General features: G+C 34.0%; 1 protein-coding gene and 1 pseudogene across 1 annotated transcript; both read right to left on the bottom strand.

The window, feature by feature from the left end:
- Positions 1 to 2031: 2031 nt before the first annotated feature.
- Positions 2032 to 3985, bottom strand: LOC140878372 (jasmonoyl--L-amino acid synthetase JAR4-like; annotated as a pseudogene).
- A 5441-nt stretch (positions 3986 to 9426) lies between these two features.
- On the bottom strand, positions 9427 to 12821 carry LOC140878371 (protein NRT1/ PTR FAMILY 5.10-like). The gene is made up of 3 exons (XM_073281969.1): positions 12738 to 12821; positions 10798 to 11345; positions 9427 to 10513 (listed from the first exon to the last, which is right to left on the bottom strand). Exons 1-3 carry the CDS (start codon positions 12819 to 12821, stop codon positions 9697 to 9699), a joined length of 1449 nt encoding a protein of 482 aa, XP_073138070.1. The 3' UTR covers positions 9427 to 9696.
- Positions 12822 to 12834: the final 13 nt, after the last annotated feature.

Raw genomic sequence — 12834 nt, 5'->3', positions numbered from 1 at the left:
GACCTAGTAATAATCGACATCATATACATGCTACACCACTGCATAAGTGTTTCAACATAGTCGATGGTACGAAATTAAAAATTTTAATGCAATGACAAGATTTAACATCGAGAAAATTATTTTTTTCATGTCGGTATGCTGTAGGGTTTTTTTACTGTTTACAGTAAAAATTAAAATAAAATTTCCGCTCTCCTATTAGTGGATATAAAAACGGATCTTAACCATTTGTTTTGTTAAACAATTTGACTTGGTTTGATTTTTGAACACATCTAACTTGTCCGTCTCCACGATGGTGAGAGACGTGAAAAAAAATATTATCACCTATAATTTGAGGGCATGACCCATATTTTTTAAGAATAATGTTAGAGGTACAACCAATATATCGTACAACGATATTTACAACAATTATGTCGTGATATTTTGCTATTATATCGTGAGATTTTGATATGATATCATGAAAATTTGTATTTAATTTATCGTGAGATTTAATAAATTAAAATTTTACATTGAATTTTTTAGTATAAAAATTATTGTACAAATTTAATTATACATGTAGCATTTCTTTTTTTAAAATAAATCAAGTCTCGTCGTTCAAAGTAGCTTGACTTTATGTAAAAAAAAAATATTAAAAAATTAAGATTCATCGTTTCTTGGAGAGTGACTAAAAAATTAATCACGCCCCTCTAAGGTGCGTTTTACAGTAGAAACACAAATCTCTTTCAGTTGCCTTTAATTCAAAATTTATTTTGTTTTTTTACTATAAATAGTGAAAAAACATGATGTTACTTATACCATTGTTATTTTTTTGTTCCCTTGTCCATTCATTTATGATTTTTTAAATTAATTTTTTTTTTCAGTTTTAATGTTTTTTTTCACCATAACACGGTTATATTAATTTTAGATGCCACATCGTCTTATATTACAGAACGATTTTCAAATGCTCCTACATGTCCTGGATATGGGAGTGGTCGTTTCAAGCCACTTATAAAGCTATAAATTTAAGAACAATCTTATACTATGCTTTTCAGATCAGTTTATATCAAAATTAAAAATTAACTATTAAGATTGATCAGGAGTTGTTTTAAATGATTTAAAACCAATTTAGATTCATTTTATTTTTTAATTTTTTCTTGTAATACCAATCCCCATGGAAATTATCATAAATATAAATTCTCATACATTAAACAATAAAAATATTCATATTTAATATTTTAATTCATAAAACAATGTATACCGTTAATAAATAATTCTTCGAAAAAAATAGCAATAGCAACTCAATTGCTAATTATTAATATAAAATAAATGATTTTTTTTTTTCTAATTCAATAGACAACTAGAACCACTAACATAAAGTAAATGAAATTGTTTCTCAAAATTCTATCTCACAAATAGCCGGAGATCAAAGATCACTTTCATTTGCATTTGGTTGAGAACTTGTGTGATGACATATATTATCTGCCAAGATAACTACCTATATAAAAAATAAATATAAATTAACATGCATCATGAATTTTTAATCGTAATATTTTTGAATTGATTGATATGGTATTCAATTTGTGATTACCAGTGTAAGCAATACTGCTCATGTTTGGAGATGGAGCATGATCTCGTTTTCACCTGAAAAATATATGCAAAACAATCAAACGCTACAATTTAACATGCTTATGTAAACTTGTGATACAACATGAAATATCTGAACTACTCATATAAGATGCAAAAAAAAAAAAAAAAAACTCCAAAAATCGAAAGAAAAAGCAACATGGAATGGAGGAGTGACGGAAAACGGCTGCTGTACTGAAATGAATAGAAGATTTATCTTCGAAGTTTTTTTTAAGCACGCCATTTTAGTTTAGCATAGATCTTCAAATATTCGTTATGATATCTTAAAACATAATTAACAACAATAACTGTGTATAGTAACTTGATTTTAATTACGAGAATTGATTAAAGTAAAATAAATGACACAGTGACAGCTTATAACATGGTGTAATTAAACTTAATTTATTGTCGTATGAGTACAAGGTTGTCACTACTAATACATGCAGATATCTTACATGTAGCTCAAAGTAAATGAAAGCAGCAACTTTGTGAATGATTCAAACTAATTATATGCAGTGCTGAAGTAGCTCTTGACGACATTATTAGTGAGTATTTGAAGCACAATCTTGTTAGTCGGCCCCACGCATCGCGGCGTTTTGAACTGACTAACAGCGGATCCTAATCCCACGTAATGATCCAAGATCTTGTGAAAAGTGCCCTTCTTCACCATCCTGAGTTCCAGGGCTCCGATGGTGTTCACCTTCCGAGAACTCATGTATCCCGCGTCCACAAATGATTTGTCCAAACAGTTGCATAGGATTTCATGATGGTTCGGGTCGCCACTCGTTTCCCAGAAGATCACATAATGGCCAGGATCAGTTGATGTATCGACCTGGCTCGTGAAATCTATGACTTTTTGATTCTTCGTGGATAACAGCTTGGCCGCCGCCTCCACGGATAACTGTAGATCCTTCTCCCGTGTTCTTGTCGATGTTGATTGTGAGAAGGAGATTTTTCCTGCAAACGAACTGCAGCTTCGGAGTGGAGTTGTGGAATCCTCTAACTTTTACTGCGTCTCCTAGTCTGTAACGGTATAGTCCTGCAAGAATATTATTGCAACTTATAATAAGCATCATCTTCCAACACAAACTTCGCGCTGCTGACTTATAAGTTGTGATATTCGTTTAGGTGGTTGTACGATTTAAAAATATTCGAACAGTGTATAACATCATTCGTCTAGTCTTAACTTTGAGTGTGGTTCGGAATCGTTGAACCCTCCGGAAGGACACAAATGTAAAGAACATGCAACCGATGCTTGTTCATGCGATGTCTCTTTCATACAAATACAAAAATACAAAATGTTGGAGCAAGCATATTTTTCCTTGCACATGAGCTTGTTTTGTCACGTGAAAAACAATCTTATATATGATTAATAATAATAAAAAAAATACACTATATGGAACCCCAAGACCTGGAAAAGATTAAAATATGCCTTCATATTAATATCCTACAGCCACATGACAAGTGGGTATCGGGAGTTTTTAAACTAGTTATCAAATTTCAAAGTACCATTTTAACAGCCTTATTGAGTAAAACATAACACTAGTCATCAAGATAACATGAAAAAAAACAGAGAAGATAAACAAAAGAGCACCTGCAAAATTAGTGACAACGACCTCGTGCTCCTGGCCAACCTTCACTTCGGTTAATACAACCGGATTCGGCTCGACGCTGTTAAAATCGTCATCCAAAGGGATAAATTCGAAATAACCTATATTAGGAAGCACAACTTTGGGTTGACATTCACTCAAATCCATTCTTCGAAGGATCCATAAACTATTTATAGTTTCACATAGTATAGGATCGGTGTGGTCAGAGACATTCACATCACTGGCTTAAAGCAATCCCTTATATCCTAATTAAATTGCATAAACACGAGACGATACAAAAAATTCATGACCGGCTTTATTCAAACCACAAATCACAATACATCTCCATTCTTTGCAGTTCTTGGAGCTCTTCTCATGCAGTTACTGATAATTGAAAATAACTAACATTTTCCATTTGCAAACAATGCTTGGACTACGTAGTAGTGCCGCAACTTTATTAGATAAGGCTCCATGGAACCTGTCATGATCCCATAGATATATTTTGTATTTGGAAACAGCCCTGGGATCAATCCATTCCAGTTGTTTAATCCCAAGATCTTGCGAGAAATTGTATCCGCCAATTCAGGATCAGGCTTAAGAATCTTGGACACCGCCAATCGAACTGATGGGACCGTGATTCGGGTACTGAGAACTCCTCCTCTGATATCACTGACAAGCTCTTCCCAAACTTGTTCTAAAGTTTGGAAGGCGCGGATGATGCTGACAGGACACCATCAAAGTAATTACCTGTTTCTAAACGCGAAAGAAGTCTTGAATATCTGTAGGTGTTTTTCCATCAATTCATCATTAAAAGGCACGAACTTTGGCTTCCCTTGTGTCGTGCCAGAACTGCAAGAATCTCATAATTCACCCAAACTTTATAATAATAATAAAAAATAAAAATAAAAAAAATCAATGAATAGAGACAATGAATCAGAAGTTCTTCACCTCGATTGTTCCTCCACGATAGCACTTGACCTCCATGCAGACTGACCTGAATTGTTCACACGATTACAGAAATAACAACAACTTCAAGAAAATAGATTATGCAAACGGAAGTTAAATCAATCGAATCAACTAAAGGTTACACAATCAAAGATCTCCATATGCAAAAAAGCATCACATCAACAAGCTAGAAGCACGAAAACTTACTCGTGCAAATGCTCCTTGAGGATTCCAAAGCACAACTTGGTCAATCCCATTCCAGTCCTTCGTCAATTCAAATGCCGCTCTATGGTCCCAAACTGGTGCAGGATGCCTCATTCTTCAAATTGCAGAAGCTAATTTGTAGTCAAGTAACCTAATTAATGCCAATTACGCAAACTTCTGCTTGACCTCTGGAAGGGTAATAACACCAAAGGGCACAAGCTATCTCCAACACCTTTCTTGTAAGAAATTTCCCACCTGATAAAGCAAACCTATACATTGCCTTCCACTACGGCTTTCAACAAACTACCTCAGCTTCTCTAAAACCCCTGCACCTTAAACTTCCCAAGTATGCTACAAATTAACAGATACGCCTTCAGCAGTAACCACCCAGGAATTCCCACTACAAACAAAAACACATTATATAAAATATTAGGTCCAAACAATGTGGATTGCTCTAAACTAAAAGGTGGGATTTTGCCTCTCTTTTTCAACCTAATCGAGAATCTAGCATATATATATATAGTAAAGGGTAGACGTCGTTGGCCGGTTTAAGTTTGAAAATGGGCCCAATTACCCAATTATCTGAAACCGCACAGGTTTATAAACGAATTCCGGCGGTTAATTTTCATTCATTCCTCATTTCTTCTGAATACAGCCATGCCTTCCCATCAATTTCTTGAAGTAATGCAAAAGTTTGGTTCCGCCGTTTCGCACTTTCTGCCTTGGGCGCGGCGATTAAAGTTTACCTAGACGATGCAAACCCTCCGCCTGGCGGAGCGGATGTCGCAGATCACGCTGAGATTGTCCATCCAGTGCCACCTCCGCCCTCCTTCCCCGCCGCTGCTGAGCTTCATCCACCGCCCCCGGTCCCCGCTTCTGAGCTTCCTCCACCGCCCCCCTGTCCCCGCTGCTGTGTCTGCTCCACCCGCCGCGTCGCGGCTGATCAGCTGGTCTTCCAACTTCCACCACGTGTTGCCGAAGAGAATGATCCTGCCACCCCACCAACGGCCAAGAATTAATGGCCCGAGATTAGTCATGTGTCTACTTGTTTTGTTTACGTACTGACATTCCTTCATTCTTGAAATTTGTTCATTCATTCTTGGAAATTCGCATTCTTGAAATGTGTTCATTCATTCTTGGAAATTCGCATTGTTTCTGTTGAATATTCGTTACTGAAATTCTGTGTTTGAGCTTGGAATTTGCATTGACTGATTAGTCATGTGTCTACTTGTTTTGTTTACGTACTGACATTCTTGAAATGTGTTCATTCATTCTTGGAAATTCGCATTGTTTCTGTTGAATATTCGTTACTGAAATTCTGTGTTTGAGCTTGGAATTTGCATTGACTGATTCTTTGAAATGAAATTCAACACGTATCATTAATCAAAGTAATTATTTTTAATCCATAACATATTTCTTATTATAAAAATTAACCAAGTACACTGCACAACACAAGAGCGACTCCGCCGAAAGAGGGGGGAGGCGGTGGCGCGTCGTTTGGGCCGGTTCAATTTGAAAATAATTATTCGATTCGACTTGTAGAGTCCAATTGATTCGAAATGGGCTGGGTGTGACCGTCACTAAATGAGCCCATAACAAAAAAAAATATAAGTTATTCAAATAAAAAAAATGTAAATTGTCTCACATGCATTTTTTGTATATGAACATAAAAGTAATTATTATTTGTGTAAAAAATAAAGTGGACAAAAAAGTTAAATTCATACTTTGAATAAATTCTATCGATTTTTCAAATCCCTCTTTACGAAATTGATGAGAGAACAAAACAGAAAACTTGAGTTTGGAGAAATTGCCCACATGAATATAAATTTTTTTAAAGGTACTTTATTAATTTTACATGGTAAAAAATTATTAAATGCTCAAATTGATTATATTAAATGGATCGATGCTATATAATAATAATAATAAAAGGGGTTCGTGGTGCTACGAAGAACCCAAGGGTTAACCTAAATATTAACTATATATTTTAATATTTACATTTCATAAGGAAAATCCAGAAATCTCAAACGTTACATTTTTGCCTATAATTTGAATGGACCGTAAACTCCATTATGATCCACAATTCCCCACCCGGTCCAAGTACTTCAGCAATCCAAAGCTCGTTCCCGGCCCGTCGGGTGAAGTGTTTTAAAAAGCCACCATTGGATCCTCCGGGTATGGAAGATGTCACTCATCTCTTCCAACTTCAAAAGTATTGGAGGAGGGAAACAAATTTATTGACAATAACATGGCATTTCAAATTTGTTTTATGAAAATATTCATGAAATAAAAAAAAAAATGTTAAAGGATAGGTACGAAAAAAAAAATAAGAAAACCATGAAAGTAAGTTATTGCTTATTTTTTTAGGGAAACAAAACAAATAAACTAGATATCAGTTTATTTCGAACATAAAAAATAAAAATAAAAATTGACCAATACTATTATTTTTCAAACCATATGTATAAGTAAAACAAATACCAACAAAATAGTCAGGGAGAGGAATAATTGGAGAAGGTGTTTATAAATCATTCGAAACAGAAAATATGGTACATGCGAGATGCACGCGTTATCTAAGAAAAATTTATAGTAGTTTTAAAATTTAAAATAAAAGTTATTAATTTGTGAATGATTGAGGTGAAAATTAAATGCGAAGTAAAAACATGATAAATAAATATAATTTGATGGTTTGAAATTTTTTTAAGAATTTAAAATTTTACCATTATACCAAAATTAGTGGGCGAATGAGATTTAATTTTAATAAATAATATAACTTGACTATATTACCCTCTAATCAATTTATTAAATTCCATAATAGTCTCATAAAATCCAAAAATAAGTTTTCTAAATTATAACAACTCAAAATATTGTTGTTATGTTTGTCAATATTTTTAAATATAGTATGCAAACAAATTTTTAGAACATTATTGATTTAAAGAACCATTCATTACCCTTAAAAATATCATTCATTATTATGTTGTATTTTCAATTTTTGAGATATTTCATTCTTATTTTTTCATAATTTATTTTAAATTTATTACAACATAAAAAATCAAACTTTTATTTAATCACAATATCTTATAATTAAATGGGAATGATTACCAATAAAAAATTTTATTCAACAAAATATATATATAATTTCAAATTTGAAGTTAACATATTTTATCATATAAGGAAAGTAATTAATTAGGGATAATCTTGTTTATAAAAAATTATTAATGAAGTGGAGGGTTAATAACAATCTCCAATGAAAATCAAACTCACAAATCACAATAATATCTTCAAAAACAATTTTCAAATTAATTTAGAGAAATTGGAAGAAATCCATAATCGATTTCAGATCTACTTTTGAATCCAAGAATCGATTCCCATTTCACTTCACTGAGTTTTTGTTGAAGAGCAGCAGCAGCATTTGGTAGACTTGCAAGACACCGCCGGGTTCGGTTCGGAGTCATGGCTATCCGGCGAGGACGAATCCTCGCTCAGTCGCACCTTCTCCTCTCTGTCCGCCGCAGCCGCCACCGCCACCGCCACCGGGAATGTGGACCGTGTTCTTTTTAACGACTCTGTGGAGATTGTTCTTCTCGTTCAGTCTCTAATTGTAAGACAACCGCCGCGTTTCAGTTCGTTCCATTTTTATTTTGTTTTTGAGAAATTTGGAGAGATGTGTTTACTGTATTTCTTCTGTTTGACATTGACGCTAGGACCGGAAAGCGACTTCTTCGTTTACGAGAAAGGGTTCAATGATCTATACCAAAACGCCGTCTAGAGAATCCCTTTACAAGAAGGTAACTTTTTTGTTCATTTTTTATGGTTTCTGGAAGGCAATCTGTTTTAGATTTGTATGTCAAATGACTCCAATGCGTAGAGGGTTTGGGATCCTTTATAATGGACATTCTAAATGTGCACGAGATATTCAAAATATTACAACTTTGCTGTCAAGTACATCGATCCGAAAACACCCACGATCTACTTCATTTTGGTCCTAACTCATGCATCACAAACTCAAATAATTAACAGGTTCAGAAGCTAGACCTTGCCAGAATCCTTCGAAAGTATAAAGAATACAAACAAAATTCCAAAATTCCAGCGGTGTTTTCCTTTAAAAAAAAAAAAAAACAAAACAAAATTCCAAAATTTTATTGCAGCGAAATACAAAAGGGGGTATTGGAATAGAGGGAGGAGAGGGGCCAAATCAGACATATATATGAGCATCATGAAAGAAAAATCAACATTCAATCACAAATAATAAAAATATGGGGTGGTCATATGGTATCTTGTCGCACCAGTGCAAATACTAAAATCTAAATAATATGGAAAAATATTAAATGCACTTGAAATTGGATTAAACTGTTTTTGAAATCACAGTAAATGCAAGTTATATATAAAGACATTGAAAAAATGTTATATAATATTTTGAAATCTGTTTTTTCTCATGTCTATTTATCTTTGTAGAATATAAATTACTTGAAATATATATAGAAGTTTTCAGCTGCCCAACAAATTTCTTCTCACTTCATCCTCGATGGGTTTTAGTGGCTATTTATCCTTGTGGAATATAAATTACTTGAAATATATATATATAGAAGTTTTCAGTTACCCAACAAATTCCTTCTCACTACATCTCAGATCACTAAAATCCGATAAAATCCACCATCGAATTTTAGTGGTCGGACAAAAAATAAGAATGAATTATTGAGCAGCTGCAAAATTATATATATATATATATATATATATATATATATATATATATATATATATATATATAATATGTCAACGGCGAATACAGACCTAAAAGGTGTAAATTTTACAAAATAATAGTCATATTAATTATATGTACTTTTTTGTTGATGTGTTCTAGTTAGGAAATAGGAATAAATGAGTCATTTCAATTTTGATACAATAAGATCGATAAAATGCGTCTTTTTAACAGATCAATATAGTTCTAATATATATATTAATATCAAAATTGAAATTTATGCTGGTAATTTTATTTTCTAATTATAATAACGATATGTCGTAGAATTGATTTTCATCTAATGAAATAACCATATCATAAAAATAACATAGCCATCTCCAAAGACCAAAATTAGTGTAATCACTTCGTCAAACCGAGTAAAATAAAGTATTTAATAACAGCATTCAAAATTCCCCCAGTACGTGAACAAAATGATACAGAAATACCTTAATCACCAGTACATATACCAGTCCTCATTGTAGGATTGGTGACAAAATTACATCAAACCAACACCCTGTATAGCCACACAAGAAAACCTCCTAAACTATAGTTTGCATCAAATTCGACAAACAGCACAGCATTTGTGTTTGTTTACCCAAGAAAGTCGTAGCCTTCGATATGATAATATCAAATAACAAGTTTCCTGTTGTAAATATATGATCTCGAGAAGTAGATATGCACAATGAGTGATGCAGCAGTAAGCCCTGCCAGTAGCCAATAGAAGTAATCGAAGTGTGCCCGATTCAAGTTGTCCGCGAACCAACTAGTATGGCCATTTCTGCTCGTGGTCTTTTCAATCACAGATATGAGAAAACTACTTAAGAAACTCCCTATGCCAAAAATACTCAGGTATAGAGAAATGCCCACACTTTTCAGTTCCCCAGGAGCCTGGTCGTAGAAGAACTCTTGGAGACCGACCATGGTGAATACATCAGCTACTCCGAAAAATAAGTACTGAGGTATAAGCCACCATACGCTCATTGGTACTGTGGCCTTTGGAGTGTCAACCAGTCCATGTTCAATGGCAATTTCAAGACGCTTATTTTCCACTATGGCTGCAGCCACCATGGAAAGCATCGCGAAAAATATCCCTATACCAATGCGCTGAAGCATTGATATGCCTGAAGGTTTTCTGGTTATGGCTCTGGCAACTGGAACCAATATACAGTCGTAGATAGGAAGGACAGTGACGATAGCTATGGTGACAAAAGATTGTAGAGAAGCAGGTGGTATTTGCAAGCTAGAAGTGATTTTCCGGTCCATTGTAACCCCTTGCTTGGTAAATAAAGTAGATACCTGCGCAAACACAATAGCATAGACCAAAGATGTCGCCCATATTGGAACAAGTCTAAGAACTGCCTTCGCCTCTTCAATGTCATCAATGCTACAAACTCTGCCATCTTTCTTTGACCCATCAGGCATAACCAAGGCTTTGTTTAGAAATCTACAACAAACTCAAAACATTGAAGATGTAACACCTCTTAAACAAATGGAAAGCATTCTATTTTTTCTACTCAGGGGAAGATGACAAAAGGCAACAAGAAGTAAAGCAAATTTCTAATTCTTGATTTTCTTCAATAATGCAATGGAATCCACTAAATCATACGAATTGTAATAATCCACATCAGCATTTCGCATATCAACATAATTTTGATAGGTTCGTGTTGCACAGAATTAAGCACTTGCATTCTAGTGTTTGTGAAAATAATATTAAGTGTTTTTACTCACTTGAATTGCTGAATGCCCTCATGAGCCAGAATTCCCTGAGCTTCCTCCTCTGTGGATATGGCTGTAGGGTTAGTCTGCCAGTTTCTAACTGCTCTGACAAACACTTGACCGATTCTGATAAATGGGTTTATATCATCGCTGTGTGCGCGAAATCGGTATGTCTTAGTCCCCAGGAAAAAAATAATCAGGGCAAGGCACATGACAATACAAGGGACCCCAAAGCCAAGACCCCATCCCAGATTGTCTTGGATGTAGTTCAAAACAGTGAGAACCACCAAAATACCAGCAGAAAAGGAAAAGTACCACCAATTAAAGAATGAGCTTTTGGCTTTACACTCGATCGGATCTTGCTCATCAAATTGGTCAGCTCCAAAAGCTTGAACACATGGTTTATGCCCACCTTGGGCCAATGCTACTACATACAAAGAGAAGAAAAATAGAAAAACTTGAAGCTGAGGTGGGGAACATGCTGTGCTATTGGAAGCTTTTTGGCAGTCGGAATCTTCGAATGGATAAAAGAAAGCCGATGCAGTCAATAATCCAAGTCCCTATACTCCATCCCATTGAAAAAAAAAACATAATTAGCCTTTTCAGACAAGGAAAAAGAATTCGAGAAAAGTATGTGAACAAAAGATCTTCATGCTAATCAAAGTAAGATTTATCTAGCTACACGTGAGGTTTGTATTCTTGCATGATTGCATCCGTACGTCCCACCACACTAACCTAAACATCACCATCTAAAAGCAATTGGCCAGCTCCACGCCACAAGCTTTTTGGGATCGGGGCAAATAATTCGGATCGTTTTACATTATTAAAATTTTAATTATATCGGGTAACTAAATTCCGCGGAATTTTAAACTTTCCTTAAAAGGTAAATCACACCCTTCTAGGTAGCCAGATGACTGAAAATGGACTTCTCAGTTCTCACCTCCTGTTTCATGATGTTTTATTTAAATCGTTTCTTGGAACACACTTGCTTCACGTCATTAACAAAATAATAACTTATGAATGTAATGATTCTTGATAATCATTTTTAAAAAAACGTGGACCAAAATATCTCCTTATATTTTTTTTACAACAAAATTTTGTTGACTCGATATAATTAAAATTATAATAAAAATCAAATAAATTTGCCCACATTTATTCTTATGTTAAACTCACTAGTATATAAATTTGGAGAAACGTTATTCTGCTTAGGGGTGTTAAAAATAAACTCAACTCTTCAACATGATATGTGTCGATTCGAAAAAATATCGGATTATGATTGGAGGGTTTTGGGTATGGGTCAATCAGGTTTACCCGAAAGTTAACTCGAACAAATTAATCGGGTTCGAGTTCGGTTCGGGTCAACCCGGATTGACCCGAGATTACCCAAAAATTTCGGGATTGACCCGAGAATAGATTACCCGAAAATTTTTATTATTATGTTCTATATATAATTACGAAATATTTGCTACATTTTTATATGTGTAAATTTGAAATAAATTTATTGTAAATGGATATAATAGATTTTCGTTATTTAATGTTTATTTTGTACAATTTTGATTTTTTAAAATAATTTTTTAGTTTTTGTAGTAAATATACTTTAAATTTTCTAATACTAGAATTTAAAATTTAAATTATATATAAACTTAGATTTTATTATTATGTGTTTAAATTAAATATTATTATTATCATTGTATGTTTGGAATTTTATTTAATTATTATTTTTAAATAATAAAAATAAAATCTGGTTGTTTCAAGTTCATCAAATTAGCCAGGTTCGCGTTGGTTATTTTCAGGTTGATTCGGGTTTGAGTTCGAATTAAGACATTTTTAAATAATATTTTCGCCGACCCGAACCTACTCAACCCACCTGATTTGACATTGATGCCCCGCGGTGCGGGAAATCTATGGGCGCCACTGAGCTGGCGCTCACCTCATTTTTTTTTAAAAAAAACTGTTTTTTCCTTATTTTTGAAATGCTCAATCTCATCATCACCTTCACTATTATATCCATCACCTTCACGCCTCACAACCACCATTACCAACACAAAT

This window comes from Henckelia pumila, chromosome 2, assembly GCF_033568475.1.
Source record: "Henckelia pumila isolate YLH828 chromosome 2, ASM3356847v2, whole genome shotgun sequence".
Lineage (NCBI taxonomy): Eukaryota > Viridiplantae > Streptophyta > Magnoliopsida > Lamiales > Gesneriaceae > Henckelia > Henckelia pumila.
The sequence above is the reverse complement of the archived record's forward strand: the minus strand, read 5'-3'. Positions and strand labels throughout refer to the sequence as shown.